This window comes from Trachypithecus francoisi, unplaced genomic scaffold, assembly GCF_009764315.1.
Source record: "Trachypithecus francoisi isolate TF-2019V2 unplaced genomic scaffold, Tfra_2.0 Lachesis_group10, whole genome shotgun sequence".
Taxonomy (NCBI): domain Eukaryota; kingdom Metazoa; phylum Chordata; class Mammalia; order Primates; family Cercopithecidae; genus Trachypithecus; species Trachypithecus francoisi.
This window is the reverse complement of record NW_022681455.1, coordinates 107,749,220-107,773,868: the sequence shown is the minus strand read 5'-3', so window position 1 is coordinate 107,773,868 and position 24,649 is coordinate 107,749,220. Positions and strand designations below refer to the sequence as shown.

General features: G+C 55.3%; 2 protein-coding genes across 6 annotated transcripts; one reads left to right on the top strand and one right to left on the bottom strand.

Moving 5' to 3' along the window:
* The first annotated feature begins 58 nt into the window (after nt 1-58).
* On the top strand, nt 59-18,835 carry FHOD1 (formin homology 2 domain containing 1). Of its 4 annotated transcripts, none has more exons than XM_033218761.1 (24): nt 59-382; nt 8,473-8,579; nt 8,950-9,014; nt 9,811-9,878; nt 9,953-10,058; nt 10,132-10,226; nt 10,492-10,603; nt 10,689-10,783; nt 10,876-11,019; nt 11,144-11,292; nt 11,569-11,700; nt 11,821-11,844; nt 12,182-12,235; nt 13,766-13,881; nt 13,971-14,581; nt 16,033-16,188; nt 16,412-16,594; nt 16,682-16,801; nt 16,882-17,043; nt 17,441-17,631; nt 17,726-17,918; nt 18,004-18,166; nt 18,242-18,439; nt 18,514-18,835. In XM_033218761.1, the coding sequence occupies exons 1-24, from the start codon at nt 182-184 to the stop codon at nt 18,594-18,596; spliced, it is 3,528 nt and encodes a 1,175-aa protein (XP_033074652.1). In that variant the 5' UTR covers nt 59-181; the 3' UTR covers nt 18,597-18,835. The 4 variants fall into 4 exon arrangements, with proteins under 4 accessions (XP_033074652.1, XP_033074650.1, XP_033074651.1 ...); XM_033218759.1 differs by having other exon boundaries at nt 11,524-11,700; XM_033218760.1 differs by lacking the exon at nt 11,821-11,844 and having other exon boundaries at nt 11,524-11,700.
* A 110-nt stretch (nt 18,836-18,945) lies between these two features.
* TMEM208 (transmembrane protein 208) lies at nt 18,946-21,138 on the bottom strand. 2 transcript variants are annotated; one of them, XM_033218777.1, is made up of 6 exons: nt 20,987-21,138; nt 20,284-20,379; nt 19,799-19,858; nt 19,582-19,718; nt 19,345-19,447; nt 18,946-19,249 (listed from the first exon to the last, which is right to left on the bottom strand). In XM_033218777.1, the coding sequence occupies exons 1-6, from the start codon at nt 20,990-20,992 to the stop codon at nt 19,112-19,114; spliced, it is 540 nt and encodes a 179-aa protein (XP_033074668.1). In that variant the 5' UTR covers nt 20,993-21,138; the 3' UTR covers nt 18,946-19,111. The 2 variants fall into 2 exon arrangements, with proteins under 2 accessions (XP_033074668.1, XP_033074669.1); XM_033218778.1 differs by having other exon boundaries at nt 18,947-19,249; nt 19,345-19,429; nt 20,987-21,135.
* Between the last annotated feature and the right edge of the window lie 3,511 nt (nt 21,139-24,649).

The window sequence follows — 24,649 nt, the reverse complement described above, 5'->3', positions numbered from 1 at the left end:
GCGCGCACTCGGGGACTAATCTTGGCTCCACCCCCTTCCTCGGCCCCGCCTCCGTCTGGCCCCGCCCCTCCAGCCGCGTCCGGTCCGGCCCGGCCCAAACAGCGGAGCTAAAGTGTGCTTGAGTGGAAGCTGCACTGGGGTCGGGACTCCGAGGCGCGCCGCGCGAGCCGACCGCGGAGCCATGGCGGGCGGGGAAGATCGCGGGGACGGGGAGCCGGTATCAGTGGTGACCGTGAGGGTGCAGTACCTGGAAGACACCGACCCCTTCGCGTGTGCCAACTTCCCGGAGCCGCGCCGGGCCCCCACCTGCAGCCTGGACGGGGCGCTGCCCTTGGGCGCGCAGATACCCGCGCTGCACCGCCTGCTGGGAGCGCCGCTCAAGGTGGGGCGATCGGGGGTTGGGGCGATCGGGGGTTCAGGGTGGGCGCCATGAAAGCTGGTGGGAGGTGCCTCTCCTGAAGAGGCTGGAGCGAGTGTTCTCCGGAAAAGTCTTGGGCTGGGGTCCCAGGGTCCACTGTGCCCCGCCTGCGGGGGAGTCCCCTCTCAAGTTGAGGGAAAACTGAAGAGGGGTGCTAGGAACTTGTCGAGCACCTGGGGAGGTGCTCGAGTTCCACTCGCCGTCCGTCTGCCAGGGTGGCTTCCCTGCTTAGGATGACTGTAGCCTCTTGGGCCGTAGCGGACCCTGGAGGCGGAGCTGGGGAGGGACCAGCTTCCACCTGCTTCAGGTGAGGTGGGGGCGGGACCACGAGGAGGGGCGGGCCCGGCGCGGGCTACTAGAGGTGGCAGAGGTTTCCTGCGGTGTCAAGAAGCTGGATTGGAGCTTGACTCTGTAGGTCAATGGGAGCATGGGAGTGCCGGCCGAGGAGAGACTTCACGGGGTGAGGGGAGTCCCCGGGAAGCGGTCTGGCCCGGCATCCGCAGAGCGCAGGAGGCTGCACGGGTGGAAAAGCCCTTTGAGTCACCGCCCCCGCCCCCACCCCCGGACACTCGCCGCCCATCGGCCCGCTCCTGGAAGTGAGAGGGAGGGCCGGGCTAATTTTAAACCGCCGGCCTGCCCTACTTTGCTGCCGCCCCGAAGCCGACTTGTGCACAGTGCGGAAAGAGGCCCTTTTCCAGATGGCCAGCCTACCTCCTCTCCCCTCCCTCTCGCCGCTGTCAGCCCCCCGCAAGCAGCCCTTTCCGGCACGCTGTTTCCGGGCCAGGACTTTGGGAGGCGCACTACCACCCCCACAGGCTCCACACCAGCCTGGCCGCCTCAAGTGCTGGGGAAGAGGAGAGAGAGTCGGGGTGGGTGCCCTCCCCTGCTCCCAGCCTCGGCTGGGCGCCGAGTTGCGTAAACTTGCCCCTTGGGCCCAGGGTCTCCCCTGGAATGTGCCCCGGGCCCCCAGCCCGCATTCCTCGCGCTGCGGCCAACCCCGCCTCTGAGCGCTGGCGGGAGGGGTGGTGAGACTATTGGCCTGGGGAGTGGCGCGTGTCCAGGCCAGAACCCCGGCTTCAAGGCCGTGGCTGGAAGAATTCAGCACACTGCTCACCGCCAGAGTTTTGACGGAGCCCCCGCTTGTCCTGCCCTATTCGGAGGGGCAAATTGAGGTGTGCCTGGAAGAAGCGTGTGCAGCTGGCGGCCACCTCCCATTCAGGATGGGGGCTGGGAAGACAGGAGTGCTGAACTAAGACTGGTTCCCGCTCCCAGGCTCCTAAAGTCCGGGTCCTGAAATAAGGATGGAGCACTAGAGAAAATATGATATTCCTCTCATCCTTCCACTCAAGGATTGGACCTAGCCCTGACACCACCCCTGCATTTTTTTTTTTTTTTTTTTTAAGACGGATTCTGGCTGTGTCCCCCAGGCTGGAGTGCCCTGGGGCTATCTTGGCTCACTGCAGCCTCCACCTCCCAGGTTCTAGCAATTCTTGTGCCTCAGCCTTCCAAGTAGCTGGGATTACAGGTGTGCACCACCACACCCAGCTAATTTTTGCATTTTTAGTAGAGACAGGGTTTCTCCATGTTGGCCAGCCTGGTCACAAACTCCTGACCTCAGATGATCTGCCTACCTCAGCCTCCCAAAGTGCTGGGATTACAGACTTGAGCCACGGTGCCTGGCCCCTTGACACCCCTCTTCCAAACTGGGGGCAAGCCTGGTAGGTCAGCTGCAAGAAAGAGGCTCAGAACCACCCCTTCTATCTCCCTCTCATGGGACCCCTGTCCCCACCCAACCCCACCAGGTGCTCTGCCTGTGTTCCCTGCTCCTTAACTGAAGACACTACTGAGCTCTCATGGAGAATATAAATTCCTCATCCCCAATGCAGTCCTTCCTGGTCTCCCCGATTTAATGTTCTCCCACCTGGAGTACCTGAGGACTGCCTCCCCTCCCCCACAGGGATATGGAGGCAGCACACTAGGTTACCACAATGCCAGAAGCCAGGACTCCCTGGGGCTAGCAACTCTGCCAGGAATGGTCAGATGCACTGTGATGTGCTCAACCCAAATATAAACTGTGACCACAGCCCCAGAATAGAAGGCTGGAGGAAGAGGGGCTGAGAATAGGGCAGGGGCAGGGACATCAGAGAGCTGAGCGAGGGGGAGCAGGGCCCCTCCTTGCAGGAAATGTCAACAGCTCGTTCCTCCCGTAGTCCTGTAAGTGGGTGTCCCAGAGTCGCAGACATGACTCAGGCCTGTCTTGCTGGCCCTCTAGAGGGGAGAGGTGGCCCAGAAACTGGGGCATCCCTGTCCCAAGCTGTAGGGCAGAAATAAGAGGAAGGGGTTCTCTACTCATTGCTTTGTCCTATGTACAGTTGTCCAGCAGAGGACAGGACACAGCCAAGTGGCCTCTGTCCTCCTCTGGGTACTGGCCCTGATCATCCCAGCAGATGAGCCCTGTCCCTGGGGATGTACAGAGACCAGTCTGCTTTCTCCCTGGGGCTCCACCCACACACCCCATTGGGCCGAGCCTAACCCCTAGAGTTCCCTTGGGGGCTTCCTTTTTAAAGAGCTTTCAGATCTCAGAAACCCTTGCTCATTTCCTCCTAGTCTAGGAGGAAGCTCCTGGCCACAGCCTCTGACTCATCTCCTGGCCCTGGTTGGTGGAAGGGAGCCTGACAGTGCGTTGGGCCAGGCCTAGTGTCCCTGGGGGAACTCAGGAGCGCCTTCCACCCCTCCAAAATACTCCCCCAGCTCAGGGACCTGCCTTTGCCCCAGGGGAGAATGTGTCCTTCTGGCCTTGCATCTCATCTCCTAATCTAGAGCTTCCCAGTTCTACCCTCCCTCTGGGAAGTGTCTCAGGAGCCTCTCCCTGATACCCAAGGTCCTACCACACCTGGTAGAGCACCGACTTCTCCCTGAACTCCAGGTAGGGGGACCTGGGGTGCTTCTCTGACCCTGCTGCAAAGGCCAGGAAAGCCCTCTCCTCCTGGCAGTGGAGATAGCCCTATAAATCTGGTCATTACTAGCAACTTTGTTTCCCTAGCTATGGCTAAAAATCAGTAGGACAGGGGTGGCACTGTCCTGGAATGTTTCCTGACCCTATCCCAACCCACTCTAGCCTTTTTACATCTCAGGAGCCTTTGAGAGACTGTAGAAAATTGAGGTGTGGGCATGAGTCCTGGTCTCCTAGCCTCCCCTGGGGCTGGTCTATCCAATCTGCTGGTCACTCTGGAACAGAGTGGCTGAGCTGCAGCCTGGTGAGGGACCCTGACACCTAGGTTCTGGCAGAGGTAGATACTATTATCCTAGCTTGTATGGGGTGCGTGTGTCTTGGTGTTCCCTTACTGGAACTGGGAAGACCAGTTTGGGGTATTTGCAGAGTCCAGAAAACTAAGAGGATGTCTTCAGCTCTTGGCAATCCTGCTGGCCCCAGCCCTCACTCCACCTCCCCTCTAAGGTTTCTTGGAGCATTTCCAGGGCCCATCTGCCCAAGATTTGGTCAATTAGCCCTGGCCCCTGGCTGTGCACCCTGGGGCAATGCACTGATTTTCTGATTCTTGGTTTCCCTATCTGTAAAAGGATTATTGGTAGAATCAAATGAAATATGTGGCCCAGGCTGGGCATTGTGGCTCATGCCTGTCATCTCAGAACTTTGGGAAGCCAAGGCCAGAGGACTGCTTGAGGCCAGGAGTTCAAGAACAGTGAGTGATATAGCAAGACCCTATTTCTATTAAATTAAAAAGAAAAGAAAAGAAAAGAAAGAGGCAGCCCGGTGCCTGGCACAGAGGAAGCATAACAAAAGATAATAAAAGTGGATTTCCTTCCCCAAGGCCCATCCTTGTCATCTCATTCAGGAAGTCACACTCTAGTTGGAGACCCACGATAACAGGAAAGGAGGGTCTTCAGAACACAGGGTCCTGTGTTTATAGGAAAGGAGACAAAAGAGGCAATTAACCAATTATTTTCTTTTTTTTTTTTTTTTTTTGAGACGGAGTCTCGCTCTGTCGCCCAGGCTGCAGTGCAGTGGCCGGATCTCAGCTCACTGCAAGCTCCACCTCCGGGGTTTACGCCATTCTCCTGCCTCAGCCTCCCGAGTAGCTGGGACTACAGGCGCCCGCCACCTCGCCCGGCTAGTTTTTTGTATTTTTTTTAGTAGAGACGGGGTTTCACCGTGTTAGCCAGGATGGTCTCGACCTCCTGACCTCGTGATCCACCTGTCTCGGCCTCCCAAAGTGCTGGGATTACAGGCTTGAGCCACTGTGCCCGGCCTAACCAATTATTTTCTAAAACAGAAGCCCTTCAGCCTAATCCCGCCTCTTTTCTATCTTCCCTGTGCCCTGCTCTGGTATGTTCAGTCTTACCTGATTACACTGTTATGAATAATATTGGGTAAGACAGTCCAAAGAAACAAGGGAGAAAAAAAAAAAATATATATATATATATATAAAATATATAATAGATATATGCAACAGATGTAGATATATATAACAGATATATAGCTATATATAGATATAAATTGATATCTATAGACATCTATGTATTATAGATCTATATCTATATATTATATATAGATAGATGGATATGTAGAAAGAGAGAGAGAAGTAGACACCATAGTCCCCTGAGCTTGACCCTGCATATGAAACCATATAAAACCAGTTGGTTTTGGGCTGCCAGAAAAGCCTGAGCCTCAAGAGTCAAGAGAATAGTGGGCTGGAGGCCAAAGTGAGAAGCTGAGCCTGGGAAGAATGGGGGAAAGACTCCACCCCAAGACAGAGACCACAGAAGTGAGGAAGACAAGAGCCAGGCAGGTGTCAGGGATGTGGGCCCATACTACATGCTGACCTTAAGCCCTGTCAGCAAGGACCAGGGTTTGGGCTTATTCAGGCCTGGCCCAGCCCCAGGGTGTGAGAAACAAGACCCAGAGGTTTGGCTCTCTCAGAAGGGTGACCCCGGGGAGGGGCCAGGGGTGTGAAGGACAAGTGCTATCCTGCTGGCAGGAAGTCTCCTGCTCTTTGCTGCTTGCCTGACTCTAGCCTACCACCCCACACTTCCACCCAGGACAGACAGCTGGGCGTGGGGAGACACTGTCCTGGAAGGCACTGGACTCCCTGTTTCCCAGGACCTCCCCAGAAATGGGGCCCTGGCAGGACTGGACAGGCAAAGTGGCTAAGGAGGACACTGCCACCACAGCGAAGGGACAGGGTTGAACCTGCTCAGCTGAGGAGACTAGAGAATGTGGACCGTTGGCCAGGCACGGTGGCTCACACCTATAATCCCAGCACTTTGGGAGGCAGAAGCGAGCAGATCACTTGAGGTTAGGAGTTCAAGACCAGCCTGGATGACATGCTGAAACCCCGTCTCTACTAAAATTACAACAATTAGCCAGGCATGGTGGTGCATGCCTGTAATCCCAGCTACTCGGGAGGCTGAGGTAGGAGAATCGCTTGAACCCAGGAGGCGGAGGTTGCAGTGAGCCGAGATCGCGCCACTGCACTCTAGCCTGGGAGACACAGCAAGACTCCATATCTAAAAAAAAAAAAGGGGGGGGGATCATTTAACCTTCAGGACCCTGCCCCAGATGGATGTAGGTGTCCTAGAAGGAGAGGGACATTCTCTGCTCCCTTGGGATTACAGTATGCAAGAAGGCAGGACAGCGTGGTGGGCCTGACCTTTCTGGGGCTGTGCTGCTTCGGCCTGTGTTGGCCAGTGCATACCCGATCTTATACCTGGGTGTGTAAGCAGTTACCAGGGGTAGCATGTTCTCCCTTCCCGTTTTTCTGTATAGCACTCTGCCCTCCCCTGTCTTAGCTCCCATGGAAGTTGTGATTCCACATTCATGAGCTTTTTCTGACTCAAATCTGTCTGTCTGCCCATCTGCCCCGCTGGGCTGGAAGGGAAGGCAGAGGCAGTGTCTGATTCCTCTAGGTCCTCTGCATCTGAAACCAGCCTGGTCATGAATGTTCAAATGAATGAGATGTTCTATATGTGTCTGATTCGAGGGGATCCCTGACGGGGGTGACTCTGGGGTAGATGTCTTCTTCTAGGGTCCCAGAATCTTCCAGGCCAAGGGAAGGAGATGTGGCTGTGCCTGAATGGGGGTGGGGTGGTAGGCTGCTGAGTCACCATGTGGGAAGAGATCAGGAGGAATGTGGGCTGCCCTCTGCTAAGCTGGCCCTGGACAAGATACCCCAGCCCTCGGGCCTTGCTGCCCCTTCTCAGGCCAGTTTCCAGTAGGCCCTGGAGAAGATGACTCTGCTCCCAGGGAGGGGAAAGCAGCCAGGCCCGCCCAAGGCACCCTGGGGAGGGCAGGCAGCCAGGCAGGAAGTGGGACAGAGAACAGGCTGGAGTGTTTGTCCTATGTCCCAGGTCCCAGGCGGGCGGGGGAAGGGGGCCACCCAAGGGCCCCACATGTTAAACTGTGGGGAAAGAGCCAGGTCAGGCTCTAAGGCAGGAGCAAGGGGTGCTAAACAGAGGCAGGGGCTGGGGCAGGAACTGGACTCCCTTTTTCTTCAGGGCACCAAGGCCAGTTGGAAGCCCTTGGGTGGGGTCCAGAAGAGGGCAGGGCTGACCAAACAGCAGGACAAATGTTGGAACTGACAGGCCTAGTAAGATGGAGACCGGAAGACCTCCTGCCTCTCCAGAGGTGGGCTCTCCCTGGGCCAAGGCATCTCAAGGGCCAGAGCCACTTAAGTCAAGGGGACGTTGCTGAACGTGCATGCCTGCACTGTGCAATGGGGGGAGGTGTCTCAGAGAGGCAGAGTGCCACCCTCTGACACACAGGAGTCACCTCCCTCGGATTTCTCTACAGGCACTTCTCAAGGGGCTAAGTGCCATGCCCTGTGGCGGGGGAGGAAAGCCCGGGGAGAGAAACATGGACACGTGGATGGAGCATGTGCCTGCTTGTTACAAAGGCAGGCTTTGGGGTCCTACTGTAGACTGAGTCAGACTCTAAAGTGTTTCGTTTCATTTTGTTTTTTGAGATGGAGTCTCGCTCTGTCTCCCAGGCTGGAGTGCAATGGCATGATCTCGGCTCACTGCAACCTCTGCCTCCTGGATTCAAGTGATTCTCCTGCTTCAGCCTCCCCAGTAGCTGGGATTACAGGCACCCGCCATCTTGCCTGGCTAATTTTTGTATTTTTGTAGAGACAGGGTTTCACCATGTTGGCCAGGCTGGTCTCAAACTCCTGACCTCAGGTGATCCACCCTCCTTGGCCTCCCAAAGTGCTGAGATTACAGGCGTGAGTCACTACACCTGGCCTAAAGTTGGTTTTTTAATAGGCCCCTTGGGTGTCTCTGAGGTCCAGCTAGGACCATTGTAACTGTAGCCCGCCTTGGGGGAGGGCAAATACCCTGAAATCTGGTGGGACTGGGAAGTCTATGGATCAGACACTGTCTTCACCCTCTTACTCACTGAGACACATGCACACACAGACACTCTCCCAGGTGGGTTTGCGCCTCCCAGCCATCTTAACACTTTCTCTCTGGGGCTTCATTCTTTGTGACTACAGCTTATCACCCCACAGGGCTGTGAGCTTCCTCGAAGGCAGGAACTTCCTCCCATCTTCTCTCCATTCCCCTTCCTCATCTGTGTTTATTAGCTCAACAAGTCCTAGTGAGTGCTTACTGTGTGTCAGGTGCTATGCCAGGCTCTACAGATAAAGCAGGGAGCAAGACAGACGAGACGCAGTGCCTGAACGCAGAGAACGAAGCTAGAGGAGGAGACCAGTGGCTCAGATATTAGAATGCTGTGTGGAAGGTCTCGGAGGAGAGCATACATACAGGGTGGAGTGGGTTGCATAGCAACCTAAAGAATAGGTAGGTGTCAGCCAAGAGAGAAGATGGTACAAACAAAGGCCAAGAAAGCCTGGTGCCTGACACAGATGGGCTTTGCACATAGTAGGCGCTTGAGAAGCAACTGCTGAAGGAATGCACAGCCGTAGTGCAGACCCTGTGTCTCTCTGCCACCCGCCAAATGGTAGGTAAGAGGTCAGGGGTCTTCATACATTTCCCTGCCACCTCTTCCTCAGTCTCACAGCTGTTCCCTTTGCCCCCAGTTGGAGGATTGTGCTCTGCAAGTGTCTCCCTCTGGATACTACCTGGACCCTGAGCTGTCCTTGGAAGAGCAGCGGGAGATGCTGGAGGGCTTCTATGAAGAGATCAGGTCAGAACTGATGGGGCCAGGGAGGCAAATGTCAGCCAGGGGCTGGCTCAAATGTCAGCAGCTGAGACACTCGATCACTAGCCTGGGCCATGGGTCACCTTCTGCCCCAGGGAAGTGTGCCAGGAGAATTCTAAAACCTAGCCAGTGTTACCTGCTGCCCAAGGTGGGAGTCAGGGGCTCTCCCACATACCTGAGATACCTGTGTTTGCACCAACCCTCTTGTCTGACCAACCCTTGGGTCCTTGGAGGAGCAGCTGGGAGGAACAAGCTGGGCTGGGGCTGGCATGGGGAGGTCTTTGGCTCCCTTGGCTTGTGGGGAGGGATGCTGAGGGATGGGCTGGGAGCTGCTGACGGAGATCCTTGATTCCAGCAAAGGGCGGAAGCCCACACTGATCCTTCGGACCCAGCTCTCTGTGAGGGTCAACGCTATCTTGGGTGAGTGTGTAAGGGCATCCGTGTCGAGCAGCACCTCCTCCCCATAGCCCAGTTGGCTCACTTTCAGGCCTGTGCTGAACAGTGGGCAAAGTATATTTAGCTGGATGTGCTCTCCCTCTTCCTATCCTGACCTCTCCTTCCAGGGCCAGGGTGGGAGTGGAGGGGGATTCAAGAATGTTAGAACAAGGCCGGGCGCGGTGGCTCACACCTGTAATCCCAGCACTTTGAGAGGCCGAGATAGGTGGATCACGAGGTCAGGAGATTGAGACCATTCTGGCTAACACGGTGAAACCCCATCTCTACTAAAAATACAAAAAATTAGCTGGGCGAGGTGGCAGGCGCCTGTAGTCCCAGCTACTTGGGAGGCTGAGGCAGGAGAATGGTGTGAACCCAGGAGATGGAGCTTGCAGTGAGCTGAGATTGTGCCACTGCACTCCAGCCTGGGCGACAGAGCAAGACTCCATCTAAAAAAAAAAAAAAAAAAAAAAAAAAAAAAAAAGAATATTAGAACAGACTGGGCGTGGGAGCTCATGCCTGCAATGCCAGTGTTTTGAGAGGTCAAGGTGGGAGAATTGCTTGAGGCTAGGAGTTTGAGGCTGCAGTGAGCTATGACTGTGCCACTGCACTCCACACTCTACCTGAGTGACAGAGTGAGACCCTGTCTCTTAGACAAAAAAAAAAGAAAATTATATATATATATTAGACTATTCTTTGGTGGAGAGTTGTGGTTGTATCCAAGTAGAGGAAGACAGTGAATCTGTGTCCCATTGATGGTTTCATACCCTACCTTTTGCAGAAAAGCTGTATGGCTCCAGTGGCCCTGAGCTCCGCCGCTCCCTCTTCTCATTGAAGCAGATCTTCCAGGTGAGGCCTCGCAGGTGAGGCTGGGAGTAAGTGTGTAGCCCAAGCCTCCCTAAACTCCCCCATGGTGCCTCCAGGAGGACAAAGACCTCGTGCCTGAATTCGTGCATTCAGAGGGGCTGAGCTGCCTGATCCGTGTGGGTGCTGCTGCCGACCACAACTACCAGAGCTACATCCTTAGAGGTCAGCCCCTCCCCTCCCCCATGACCTCTGCTCCAGCGACCCTCGCTGACTCTGCCCGTCCCTGTGTCCCCAGCGCTCGGCCAGCTGATGCTCTTTGTGGATGGAATGCTGGGGGTGGTGGCCCACAGTGAGACTATTCAGTGGCTGTACACATTGTGTGCCAGCCTGGTAAGTGGCTCTCCACCCAGCCTTATACCCTTTGCCTAGTGCTTCTCTCTGGGCCTCAGTTTCCCGTTCTGCAAAGTGGGCTGGAAGGGAGTGAATCTGAGGCCTCTCTAAGCCTAGAAGGCACTTCAGTGCCTGGGCCTGAAGCCAGGGTCATTCTGCCTAGATTCTCACTGGGTCCAGCCCCAGCAGCCCTTCCCCTTCCCCAGCAACAGCTGGCACAGGTCTGGCCTAAGCCCCACTCATATGTGCTGACCTCTCCCCTCAGTCCCGCTTGGTGGTGAAGACAGCCCTGAAGCTGCTGTTGGTGTTTGTAGAATACTCCGAAAACAACGCACCGCTGTTCATCTGTGCAGTGAACTCTGTGGCCAGCGCCACCGGTCAGAGACTGTCCCTTCTCCCCCACCACTCAGAGCCCTCTCTCCTACCCGTCCCCCCATGACTGCTCCACTTTCTGTGTGGCAGGCGCTCCTCCCTGGGCCAATCTGGTGTCCATCCTGGAGGAGAAGAATGGCGCTGACCCTGAGTTGTTGGTGTACACGGTCACCCTCATCAACAAGGTCTGGCCAAGGACTGGGTGCCAGCTCTGGGATGCTCAGGCTCCTGACCTCCCCACCAACCTCAGCCTTGCCTTCTTATCCCCACCCTCCAGACGCTGGCGGCGCTCCCGGACCAGGACTCCTTCTACGATGTGACAGATGCACTGGAGCAGCAGGGCATGGAAGCGCTGGTCCAGCGCCACCTGGGCACTGCGGGCACTGACGTCGACCTGCGCACGCAACTTGTGCTCTATGAGGTGGGCCAGGCCCTACGCTCTGAGGGGGATTGGAAGGAGGGAAGAGAGAATCGCTGTCCCCAGCGCCCCACCCCACCTGCATGCATGTTAACCACTTTCTTACATCCTGGTCCACCTCTGCTAGAACGCCCTGAAATTGGAGGATGGAGACATCGAAGAAGCCCCAGGCGGCGGTGGGCGGCGGGAACGACGAAAGCCTTCTTCTGAGGAGGGCAAGAGGAGCCGCCGTTCGCTGGAAGGCGGGGGCTGCCCCGCGCGTGCCCTGGAACCTGGGTAAGTACGAGCCTCCGTAGATGGTGAAGGGTGGATCTACTAGCCATGGCCCTGTGAGCTGACAAGCCCTGACCCCAAACCCCTCAGGCCCCGCCCCACAGACAGCCCCACCTCCCCCACTGGCCCTGCCCTACCGACAGGCCCCACCTCCAGCCCCGCAGGCCCTACCCCACTGACAGCCCCCGCCTCCAGCTTCTCAGGCCCCAACCCACTGACAGCCCCTGCCTTCAGCCCCACAGGCCCCGCCTCACCGGTAGGCCCCACCTCTTCCACCAGCCCCGCCCCGCTGACAGGCCCCACCTCCAGCCCTGTGGGCCCTCCCTCCGGCCTCCGAGCTTCAGTGAACCTTTTTCCTACCATCTCTGTGGCACCCTCAGCTGACACCTCCAGCGAGAGGAGCATCTACAAGTAAGCAGGGAGACAGAAGTCACCCTGGAGTCCTCTCTCCCACTGTCCCTCTGCTTTGCGCCCCTCCATGGGCACTCAGCCTCCTCTGCCCAAACGCGTGCTTTCTCTCTCTCTTTCCAGACTTCACCAAACTGCTCCCATTTGGTAAGTGACTGCCAGCGGGTGGGGTTAGGCTTTGACTGGATCTCCTCCTCCTGTGGTTTCCTCTCCTCCAACATTCTGCCTGTCTTTGCCTCTTGTCATGTCTCCCGCCCCCTGCCTGTCACTCCCTTGTTCTGCTGCCTCTGTCTCTTCTGGCACCCTGTCCTGCTCCATGTCAGTCTCTCCCCTCCACTTCTAGTTTCCTCGTGTCATGTCTTGCCCCGCTTCCCACTGTGGCTGGGAAGGAACCCCAATATCACTGCCCAGCTCTGGGTGGGTATGAGCAACCATGGAGCTGCCACCACAGTTACCATCTCTTCCTCTCATCCTCCCTACCCAGGGCCCCTGAGAGCCCACCCGTCCCCCAGTCCCCTCCTGGGCAGGCCAGTTTGGAGTAAGTACAGAGGCCAGCCTGCCAGGCCTGCCAATGTGCTCAGGGCTTCAGCATTGCTTCCCCCAGCAGGGGTTCCACGTGCCTGATGCAACCAAAGCTGGGGAACTCAGGCCCATCCTCTTCCAGACATATGCCCCCTTGGTAACATAAAGGCTAAGCACTGGGAACAAATTCACTGGGATCACAGTGGTCCCTGTGCTTCAATAGCAACACCTTAGCAGCCAGAGATGGGGATGTGGACGCCCAACCTGGGGCTCATTCTGCCATGTCCTCAGCTCAGGAGTGAGGAGGGAGGGGACCTAGGGTGCTGTGTGGTGTGGGGGTAGAGGGGTAACCTAAGGCTGAGGGCAAGGCAGGGACTGAGAGCTGACAGAGGCTGGAGGGGCCAGAAAATAAACACTGGATTGCACCCATTATTTCAGCATAAACTAAGGGTCCACTGTTTACCACGTCCTTTTTTTTTTTTTATTTTTTATTTTTATGAGACAGAGTCTTGCTCTGTCTCCAAGGCTGGAGTGCAGTGGTGTGATCTCAGCCCACTGCAACCTCTGCCTCCCAGGTTCAAGCAATTCTCCTGCCTCAGCCTCCCAAGTAGCTGGGATTATAGGCCTGCACCATGACACCTGGGTAATTTTTGTATTTTTAGTAGAGACAGGGTTTCACCATGTTGGCTAGGCTGGTCTCGAACTCCTGACTTCAAGTAATCCACCCATCTCTGCCTCCCAAAGTGCTGGGATTACAGGCATGAGCCGCCGCACCTGGCCTGTTTACCAGGCCCTTTCCTGGGCATAGGCTCCCAGAAGCTACCAGACATGCCAAGGGAGGGACAGCCTGATATGCCCATTGGGACAGCTATCCCCTTCCCCTGCTCTAAGAGTACTTGTCTAGACTCAAGACACCAGCCTGGGCAACATAGCAAGACCTCATCTCTACAAAGAAATTTTTAAAAATTTGCCTGGGTGCATCATTCACACCTGTAATCCCAGCACTTCAGGAGGCTGAGGTGGGAGGACTGGTTGAGGCCAGGAATTCAGGGCCAGCCTGAACAACATAGTGAGACCCTGTCTCCTCAAAAAAATTTAAAAATTAGCTGGGTGTGGTGGCACATGTCTGTAGTCCCAGCCACTTGGGAGGTTGAGGGTCAAGCCCAGGAGATTGAGGCTGTAGTGAGCTATGATCACACCACTGTACTCCAGCCTGGGTGACTGACAGAGTGAGACCCTGTCTCTAAAAAACAAACAAACAAAAAATCAGGACAGTGAACATGAACGAGGTTGCAATTTAGATGTTAAGTAGAACTTCTTGTATTTTCACCTGGGAATGCAGGGTTGGTAGTAATCCTCCCCAGATGTGGAGGACTGAAGAGGGGCTGGCCTTGGTGGGCGCGGTTCTGGTCTACTCAGTGCATGGACTGTTCCCCATGTGTCTGTGTGTGCCTGCAATTGGGGGTGGTGTCCAGGGGCTCAGCAAGGCATGTGCACTTGGGCTGGGGTGTGTCAGACACTGTCACTGACAAGCACCTTCCCTCAGAGCCCGGTTCCTGGAGAATGTGGCGGCAGCAGAAACAGAGAAGCAGGTTGCGCTGGCCCAGGGCCGGGCAGAGACATTGGCCGGGGCCATGCCCAGTGAGGCAGATGGACACCCAGGTGAGTAGGTGGGTGGGCAGGCAGAGCCTGCCTGTTGCTCTGTTGCCCCACAGGGGGCATGGCACTGACAGCTCCTTCCCTTTCTTTAGATGCCCGGCAACTCTGGGACTCCCCAGAGACAGCACCTGCACCCAGAACACCCCAGAGCCCTGCCCCCTGTGTCCTGCTCCGGGCCCAGCGAAGCCTTGAGCCAGAGCCCAAGGAGCCACTGATGCCAGCAAGCCCCAAGGCTGAGCCCATCTGGGAGCTCCCTACTCGTGCACCCAACCTCTCTATTGGGGACCTGGACTTTTCAGATCTAGGGGAGGATGAAGACCAGGACATGCTGAATGTAGAGTCTGTGGAGGCTGGGAAAGAGGTCCCAGCTCCCGCACCCCCACTGCCCCTACTCTCAGGAGTCCCCCCACCTCCCCCACCTCCACCTCCCCCACCCATCAAAGGCCCGTTCCCACCACCTCCACCTCTACCTCTGGCTGCCCCACTTCCCCATTCATTGCCTGACAGCTCAGCCCTCCCCACCAAGAGGAAGACGGTAAAACTTTTCTGGCGTGAGCTAAAGCTGGCTGGGGGCCATGGAGTCTCTGCAAGCCGCTTTGGGCCCTGCGCCACCCTCTGGGCTTCACTGGAGCCTGTCTCAGTGGACACAGCCCGGCTGGAACACCTTTTTGAGTCTCGTGCCAAAGAAGTGCTGCCCTCCAAGGTAAATCCACTCATCTGCAAGGCAGCCCCACTGGAGGCAGGAGGGAATCAGAGCTCAAGGATCTGACCTGTTGGAGCTAGTCACTCACTTCCCACATGGGGAAACTAAGACAAAGAAAGGAGTAGGGAATTGTCCAAGGTCTCCTAACAAGGGATCAGCAGTGCCCCAAATAGGATCTAAACTTGGCTGGGCATGGTGGCTCACGCCTGTAATCCGAGAGTTTGAGACCAGCCTGTGCAACATAGTGACACCTTATCTCTACTGAAAGTTGGGCCGGGCGCAGTGGCTCATGCCTGTAATCCCAGGACTTTGGGAGGCCGAGGCAGGTGGATCATTTGAGTTCAGGAGTTTGAGACCAGCCTGGTCAAACTGTCGAAACCCTGTCTCTACTGAAAATAGAAAATTAGCCAGGCGTGGTGGTGGGCACCTGTAATCCCAGCTATTCGGGAGACTGAGGCAGGAGAATCGCTTGAACCTGGGAGGTAGAGGTTGCAGTGAGTCGAGATCGCGCCATTGCACTCCAGCCTGGGGGGCAAGAGCAAGACTTCGTCTCAAAGATAAATAATAAAAATAAATAAATAAACGTTAAAAAAAAAAAAAATTGGCCAGGCACAGTGGCTCACCCCTGTAATCCCAGCACTTTGGGAGGCCAAGGCAGGCAGATCACTTGAGACCAGGAGTTTGAGACCAGCCTGGCCAACATGGTGAAACCCTGTCTCTACTGAAAATATGAAAATTAGCTGGGTGTGGTGGCTCATGCCTGCAATGCCAGCTACTTTGGGAGGCTGAGGCAGGAGAACTGCTTGAACCTGGGAGGCGGAAAAACAAAAAGTTAAAAAAAAAAAAAAGTTGGTTATGGTGGTACACGCCTGTAATCCCAGCTACTTGGGAGGCTGAGGCAGGAAGATCCCAGAAGATAAGCTGCAGTGGGCACCACTGCACTCCAGCCTAGGTGGTAGAGTGAGGCCCTGTCTCAAAAGAATCTAAGCTCATCCCCTGCCTTACATATCCCAGGTTGCCAGTTTGTCAGTCGTGGGATCATCTGGCAATCTAGAGGAGGACCTTGCAGTGCCCTCTTAGATTGCTGTCCCAGCTAGTCCATTCTTTTTTTTTTTTTTTGAGATGGAGTCTTGCTCAGTCGCCCAGGCTGGAGTGCAGTGGCGCGATCTCAGCTCACAGCTCACTGCAAGCTCCGCCTCCTGGGTTCACGCCATTCTCCTGCCTCAGCCTCCCAAGTAGCTGGGATTAGAGGCACCAGCCACTATGCCCGGCTGATTTTTTTTGTATTTTTAGTAGAGACGGGGTTTCACCATGTTAGCCAGGATGGTCTCCCATCTCCTGACTTCGTGATCCAACCGCCTTGGCCTCCCAAAGTGCTGGGATTACAGGCATGAGCCACTGTGTCCGGCCCCCTTCCTCAGTCTTACACTGCCCTTCCCCCAACCATGCAGAAAGCTGGTGAGGGCCGCCGGACAATGACCACAGTACTGGACCCCAAACGCAGCAATGCCATCAACATCGGCCTAACCACACTGCCACCTGTGCATGTCATTAAGGCTGCCCTGCTCAACTTTGATGAGTTTGCTGTCAGCAAGGATGGCATTGAGGTGGGGTCACCTAGCTATGGGTGTGGGAGGGAGGTCTGGCCTTCTCCTTTGGTAGGTGGGCATTTCCTGTCCCTCCAGTGGTGGGCATGGGCTTGGCATTTCTGCAGGGCAGTCCCCAGACTCTGGGGCCTCCCCTAGATGACTGAGGGACGGGTCAAGACCAATGCCTGAGGCCTCAGGCCTGCACTGAGTGGGGCATGTCAGGCTCTGGCTACATCCTCAGAAGCTACTGACCATGATGCCCACGGAGGAAGAGCAGCAGAAGATTGAGGAAGCCCAGCTGGCCAACCCTGACATACCCCTGGGCCCAGCCGAGAACTTCCTGATGACTCTTGCCTCCATTGGTGGCCTCGCTGCTCGTCTACAACTCTGGGCCTTCAAGCTGGACTATGACAGCATGGAACGGGTACCTGGGTCTTGGAGTGGGACAGACAGTAGGAACAGGTAAGCATCATGACCACGTAGTCTAAGAGTCCCTGGTCTCCCATACCAGGAAATTGCTGAGCCACTGTTTGACCTGAAAGTGGGTATGGAACAGCTGGTACAGAATGCCACCTTCCGCTGCATCCTGGCTACCCTCCTAGCTGTGGGCAACTTCCTCAATGGCTCCCAGGTGAGTGAGATTACATGGGGACTAGGGGGAGTCAGGGTTCTGGAGCCAACCAGGCCCAGGCTCAGAAAGGGTCCTTTCAGAGCAGCGGCTTTGAGCTGAGCTACCTGGAGAAGGTGTCAGAGGTGAAGGACACGGTGCGCCGACAGTCACTGCTACACCATCTCTGCTCCCTAGTGCTCCAGACTCGGCCTGAGTCCTCCGACCTCTATTCAGAAATCCCTGCCCTGACTCGCTGTGCCAAGGTTAGCACCTGCCAGTATCAACCAAGGCTGGACGAGGCATGAGAAGCGCTGCTTCCTGGGCCTGGCTCCTCCCTCTTCTCCCTATTTGGGCTGCTGTGCCAGGGCTTGCTCCAGCCACCTGGGTGTGAGCTATGCCCTCTGCCAGAAATGCTCTTTCCTCTATTGGCCTGGCCACACCTACCCAGTCTTTGGGTCTGTTGAACTGCCACTTCCCCCAATAAACCTTCTGTTCCTCATTCAAATCAAATGGACTTGTGTCTCTTGCACTAGTCTATGAGCTTTTGAATGTCTGTGTCCTTAGGGCCCAAGCTGGCCAGTCTGGCTCAGAGGCAGCCTCAGGCCATGTCTTATCTACAGGGTGATGGGGGACAGTATGTACACCCCCTTGCTTTCTCAGGTGGACTTTGAACAGCTGACTGAGAACCTGGGGCAGCTGGAGCGCCGGAGCTGGGCAGCTGAGGAGAGCCTGCGGAGTTTGGCCAAGCATGAGCTGGCCCCAGCCCTGCGTGCCCGCCTCACCCACTTCCTGGCCCAGCGTGCCCGCCGTGTTGCCATGCTGAGGATAGTGCACCGCCGTGTCTGCAATAGGTAGGGGCATGGACCCAAGAGAGGCAAGACAGCCACCACCCTCCCTCAGACAACAAGCAGGACTCACCGTCCCTCCCCACTCTGACCTGCCTAGGTTCCATGCCTTCCTGCTTTACCTGGGCTACACCCCGCAGGCGGCCCGTGAAGTGCGCATCACGCAGTTCTGCCACACGCTGCGGGAATTTGCGCTTGAGTATCGGACTTGCCGGGAACGAGTACTACAGCAGCAGCAGAAGCGGGCCACATACCGTGAGCGTAACAAGACCCGGGGACGCATGATCACTGAGGTGGGTGCCCTTCCGGGTCTTAGTCTTCACTGCCACCTCCTTGGTTTCCTTCGCTCCTCCCAGCTCACCCTTCTTCTTTCTTCAGACAGAGAAGTTCTCAGGTGTGGCTGGGGAAGCCCCCAGCAACCCCTCTGTCCCTGTAGCAGTGAGCAGTGGGCCAGGCCGGGGAGATGCTGACAGTCATGCTAGTATGAAGAGTCTGCTGACCAGCAGGCCTGAGGACACCACACACAATCGCCGCAGCAGAGGTGAGGCCCATACCTGCTGTGGGGAATGGGCTCCAGGGCCACCTTGGCCTGACCTTCCTATCTGGCCTCCCTCAGGCATGGTCCAGAGCAGCTCCCCAGTCATGCCCACAGTGGGGCCCTCCACTGTACCCCCAGAAGAACCCCCAGGCTCCAGTTTACCCAGTGATACATCAGATGAGATCATGGACCTTCTGGTGCAGTCAGTGACCAAGAGCAGTCCTCGTGCCTTAGCTGCTAGGGAACGCAAGCGTTCCCGCGGCAACCGCAAGTCTTGTAAGTAACCCCCCACAACCCCGCTGCCCACCTGAACCCCATCAACTCCCTCCAACCCTATTGTGTCCCTGCAGTGAGACGGACGTTAAAGAGTGGGCTCGGAGATGACCTGGTGCAGGCACTGGGACTAAGCAAGGGTCCTGGCCTGGAGGTGTGAAGGTGCTGCATCCCGGAAATCTATCTGGACCCTGGACTGCAGTGCAAGAGATGATAGAATGAGGAAGGCCCAGAGCAGAATTCTGGCCCCAGAACTCTGTGCCCAGGAGCCATGCCTTAAGCAGTATTAGCTGTGTGTGTGTGTGCATGTAAGTGTGTGTGTGTGCGTGCATATGCATGTGCATGTGTGTGAGCTCCTTGAACTCACGGAGCAAAATAAAATTTTCTTAGCTAATCCAACAGGCTTTCTCTTCTTTCAGGGTCCCCACCAGGCTGGGTCTGTAGCAGGAGGGAAATCCCGTAGGACCAGCTTTTCCTGCTTCATCCCTCATCACCCACAGAGCCATCAGCCACATTCTAAGCCATTTATTCAACGACCCTATAGAGTATAAGTATACCCAATACCTCAGACTGCTTTGGCCCCTGGACTAGACCCTCATTGCTCCAGGCATGGGGGGGCCGTGCACCTTGACAGAGTCAACCAGGGCCAGCGGCCTGTGGCCACAATGTCAATGGCTATAACCGCTTCATCTGCCGCCGCTCCTGTCGGCGCTGCCGTTTCTCATTGTGCTCTGGTGCTGGGGTGCCACTGTCTGCAGTGAACCAGGGGCCGAGGACATTCACCCACAGGAGGTAAAGGGCCCGGCCTGGAGCCTACAAGAGAAACGGTTAACTTGAAGCAAGGTGCAGGGAATAAAAAATGGGGAGGGTTAGATGCCCCTTCTTGGGAGCGTCCCCAGCCCACGTACCAGAAGCCAGAAGGACCAGACATAGAGAGAGAAGCAGCTGAGCACCTGCACAATGGCTGTTAGTAGGATCACATCCTTAAGGTGCCTGTGGATAGAAACAAAGCTGCCAAAGACAGCAGATGGGCCCCAGTTCAACTCCCTTCCACACTTTTCAAGTTGCAAGTAGCTGTGCTTCTTGGGCTATCTGGGCCCCAGCCCTGGGGCCGCTCACCTGGGCTGGCGGTGGGGGACACTCACTCTGCCATGCCCTGCTCCATGTTGAGGTCCATGCCACCATCCATCAGGGCCCCATCCTCAGAGAACGCTGCCCGTGCCATTGAGCTCATAGAGTGGTAGCTGGCCCCATACACTGCCAGACTAAAGCCCAGGGCCAACTGCAGAGCAAGAATGAGGGTATCAAAGGTCAGCCACTGACCCTATGCACTCATCCACATCCCAGGATGGAGATACTTACCCAGGCCCAAAATGAGGCAGATGAGTAAAATAAGACCAACGTCACAAGACAGTAGATGGCCTGCAAGCAATCACAGGATCAGGCTGGGGTCAGAAGGTACCTCCAAACCATGGGTCTCCCTCAACTCTGACCAAGAATTAGGCCAGGCTGTGGGATGAGCAAGGTTGTTCTTACAGGGCTGAAGAAAGGGCCCTGCTCCCTGAATCCCAAATATCCAGACTCTCCTCTGACACCCAACTCAGCCCAGGAAAGAAGCCTTTGTGTACCTGGAGGTAGGAAGGGCTCTCAAATTCAGCTACGACTCACACCTTCATTTCCTTTGTGTTTTACTAGTCAGTACTTTCTCTGTGCCCAGATCTCTCATTTCTTTTTGACTGGACCTCTCTTCTAGAGCTTTTTCGGGTACCACTACTTCTCACCAAGCAGGGCTGAGGACTAGGGGACTGACTATAAGCGGGCATAGAAGCAAGGAGGCAGGCACTTACATTGGCCCCCAGTATGATCCTCAGGTAGAACTTCAGGGTCTCTTTGTTCTCTTCAAATATCTGCTTCTTCCCTCTCGTGCCCACTTTGCCCTTGGGCTGCAGAGGGATGATGAGATGACGTCAGGAGGCCACGATCCTCCTCATTCTCCCCACTAGCCCGGTTAGCTATAGAGCTCCAGCCGCAACTCAGCCAGGTCACCGTAGTGCTGAAACCTAGCACAATCCCTGGGATGTCCACCCATCCTCCAGTCCATCCTGTCTAGGGGCTGACGCCCTCTCTCCAGCACCCACAGCTAGGATCGCCTCCTGCTCGCCCTAGAATAATTCAACCCTAAGCTAATACCGCCTCTGGATCCCGTGGTAGGCTAGCTTTAGGCAACGACTCTTCCAAGGGTACTCCTGGGCGGAGTTGAATGGTGCCTCTCTCAGGCCTCCGCTGGCGTAGTCCCGATCTGGGCTAACGCCCATCTCAGGTCACTTATATCTCTGGCCTGCTCTGGTACTGAAGCCCAAGCCGCTCCGGCCCTAGTCCTGGTATGGTCCTGCGCCGCCCTCCCCCAGCCCAATTCTAGTACGGTCTGGCCAGGGGATGGCGCCCCGCTCCGGCCCACCCCGTATCCCTTAATGTCCTTTCTCAGTTTTCACTCTCACAACCCCTGGAGAGCTTGGCTGATGCGGACCCCGCCCTACACATCCTCCTTACCGCCATGGTGCGAGACAAATACCCAGCCCGGGGAACAAGGTAGAGCGACCGAAACCGCAATCACTGAGCACCACATCGGCAGCACATGTACTTCCGGCGCAGACCAAAGTGGTCAGATTCTGGGACGGAAATAGGGCTCACTTCCTTCCCAAGCCCCTCCCTAAAGAGGCGAGACTACACTTCCCAGAAAGCCTTGCGCGCGGGGGGGCGGAGGCGGCAGGGATGCGATGGCGGAGTCGCTGCCCCTGGAGGTGAGAGGAAGCAGCCCTCAGGCCTAGCTTCGGACAGGCCCCGCCCTCGGGATCCCGAGCTTTGGGGAGGGGCTGTCAGATAGCTAGCCCGGCCCCTCCAGCCTGGCGGAAACGACCTGCCCTCCCGATCCCGCGACCTTCTAGCTCTGGGTAACGGCTCCTCCTTTGGGCCACTCTGTCCCTTTAGCTTGAGGGACCGTCCTTCCCTTCCCTATCGGCCCCAGGAGATAGCTGTCCTGTCACCTCAGCGAGAACAGGCCCTCTACCCATCCCCTTCCCTTGAGGTGGCTGTCTCCTCCCCGCTCAGTTCTGGAAGATGTCCGCTCCATCTCATCGTCCCGAAGGGTAACTGATCTTATCCCCATTGGTCCCTTGGGATGATCTCTCCATTTCCTACGCCCCGACAGAGACGGCCGCCCCCTCTCCCTGGCAGTGGGAAACAGACTGCTCCCTACCTATCAACTGCAATGATCTCTGAGTTCCTTTAGCAAGGATAGGCCTGTTCCCCATTCCTAGGCCCCTAGTGATGGCCGCCCTTATCTCTTTCACTCCATGGGATGTTTGCTCCTTCCCCTTAGCCAGGGGCAAGACCACTCTGCCCCATCTGCCAAGGAGATAACAGGTTTTGTCTTCAGTGGCCTGTTGGAATGGCTTCTCCATCTCTTTTGTCCTGAGGGTTGGCAGCCCCCTCTCTCTGCCCATGGGAAACAGGCTACCCTTTCCCACCGGTCCTGGAATGATGCTCCCTATCCTTAGCAAAAATAGGTCTGTTCCCACCCCCTTTAGCTTGCAGTGCTATTCCTTTCCCCCTTAGCTTTAGGGGCTATTTCCATCCCCATAGACCCCATGAGTGACCAGTCATTATCTCCAGTAGCCCCCTTGAGATGGGACTCATGGGATGGCCACTCCATCCTCATCACTGCCTCCTCTCATCCCTCTAGAAAGGCCACCCTCTTCTTAGGTCAGTGAATTGTGTCCCTCCCCCACTCACCCCAAGGGATGACAGGTTTGTTCCCCTCTCCCTTTGCTCTTGTGCTGGTTGCTTAGCCCCAGAAGACAAGATGGCCACTGTCTTAACTCAGCTCAAACAGGCTTCCCTGCCTCCCTGGAGGGATTGGACTTGGTCAGTCCCAGTCCCCATCAATACTGTCTTCCCTATGCCTAGCCTCCCTGGCTCAATTCTATTCTCCCAGTCATTGTCCTCTCAGTAATGACTACTTTATTTCCCTGACCCCTTCCCTGAGCATACTCTTGGTGAAAATAGAGGTAGAGGACTGGACTGCCCAACCTTAATTTAATCCAGTAAGCACTGGCTGAGCACTGTGCCTGTGTGCTTGGCATCTGAGAAGGGAAGGAGAGATCACAATGGGTTGCTGAAGTCAAGCTTCAGGAAGGGGATCCCAGAGAAAAGGCCTGCATAGGCAAAAGAAAATAGACATGCTATGTTTGTAGGGCAGTAGAGAGACTGGATTGGGGAAGTTCGGGGACCAGCGAGTCCAGTTAGGCACAGAGACCTGGCAGTGCTGATCCAGGAGTGAAGACTGTCCTGAGAGTACTGGTGAACCCTGAAGTTTTACAGCAGGGGTGAGCTGACACTGAAAACTGTTTTATAGGAAAAATTAACCTTGTGACAGTGTGCATAATGTATTAGCAAGGATGAACTTAGAGGCAAAGAGTTCAGGTGGGACATTGTGGAAGGAATCCAGGTTTGAGGTGGTAGAAATCTGAGCTACTGAGGTGGGGAAGTTGCAAAGGTAGAAATTTTAGTAACAGCAATCCAGCAACCATTTATGGAACATCTAGTTGTCACACACACACTATATATATGTAAAATTTAATCCCCATGAGGCTATGATCTAGATTTTTTTAAAGTATCTGTATTTTATAGATATAGAAACAAACTCAGAGAGGTCAAATGCCTTGTTTAAGGTCACACAGCAGTATGTATTGGAAGGAAGTACTGACAGGAAGTATTGGAGCTGGAATTTGAATGAGTCTAGGTTAGCCTGGCCTAAAGCCTGTGCATTACACCTGTATCTGGAAGCAAGGGACAGAAGGGTTTGAATAGTAGAAAGTGGTATCAGGTAGATGCACTGTTGGCATTGAAAGGGGAATTTGGGAGGAGGGGCTGTTTGGGGCGGAGGGTAGAATATGAGTTTTGGTTGAGATTAAAGTGATGGCTAAACATTTGCATGGACAATTGGCAATATGGATTAGCACTTGGAATAATAGGACAATATGGGAATATTGAATTGTTGGTTATTCCTGTGTTGGTAAACAAAACCAAAAGACCCAGGTCTGAGCCCTGGGAGCCACAGAAGAATCCAAAAACGAGGCAATTGGGATGCAGGGAGGAAGATTCCAGAAGAAAAAAATATTTAATATCAAATCATTCTAGGCCTCACTGGCAACCCCTTCCCCAGTCCCATTTAGGACCTTGAACCTCACCACCCCCTAGGTGGGGGAAGGGCCTGAGCCTCCCAGGCTAGGTCTTGCTGGGATCGCATCTTAACAACCAGTGGAGTGGGTGGCAGTGGAGAAGATGGAAAAAGAGCAGAGTCCCAGAGCCTGAGCCATGAGGGCAGGAGGACCAAGCATGACTTCCTGAGGACTAGAGTGAGCACACCTGGCCTGCTGTGCTCTAGGTCCTATGCAAGACACTTGACTGTGTTCTTTAATTCTCACAATAACCCATTTAAATCTCACTACAACTGCCATTTCGCAGATAAGGAAAACAAAGTTCTAGAGGTCAGTTGGCAGAGTAGAGAGTTGAACTAGGTTTATCTGGCCTCAGTGCGCAGGCTTTTTCTACTCAGCTAGGCAGGAAGTTTGATTGTTATCAGTCAGTGCAAGCCTGCACCCAGCTCAGGAAAGGTTTGTTCACAGGAGAGATACCTGAAGCCTGGAGCGGGGAAGTGAATGCTTTGTGAAACTTCACATCCAAGATAAAATAGAAGCCAGTTAGTGAGACTCCGTCTCAAAAAAAAAAAAAAAAAAAAAAAACAAAAAATAGAAGCCAGTGCTCTGGTGCCCTCAGACCCATGGTGCTATCAGCTGGAGTCGGTTCCAAAGACCTCCCAGCTCTGACAGTCCCCAATGCCCTTTTTCCCTCAGATGCTCACATATATTCTGAGCTTCCTGCCTCTGTCAGATCAGAAAGAGGCCTCCCTCGTGAGTTGGGCTTGGTACCGTGCTGCCCAGAATGCCCTTTGGGAGGTAAGGCACCCACCCTCCCCCGTCCCATCCTCGGGTGTTTCTCACTTCAGCTTACTTGTGGCCCTGCTCATGTATCTCTATCCATCCATCCATCCATCCATCATCCATCCATCCATATATGCTCATATATGCACATGTATACATACATTCATACGTACTTGGCTCTCGGTACAGTGCTAGGGCTACACAGACGAAT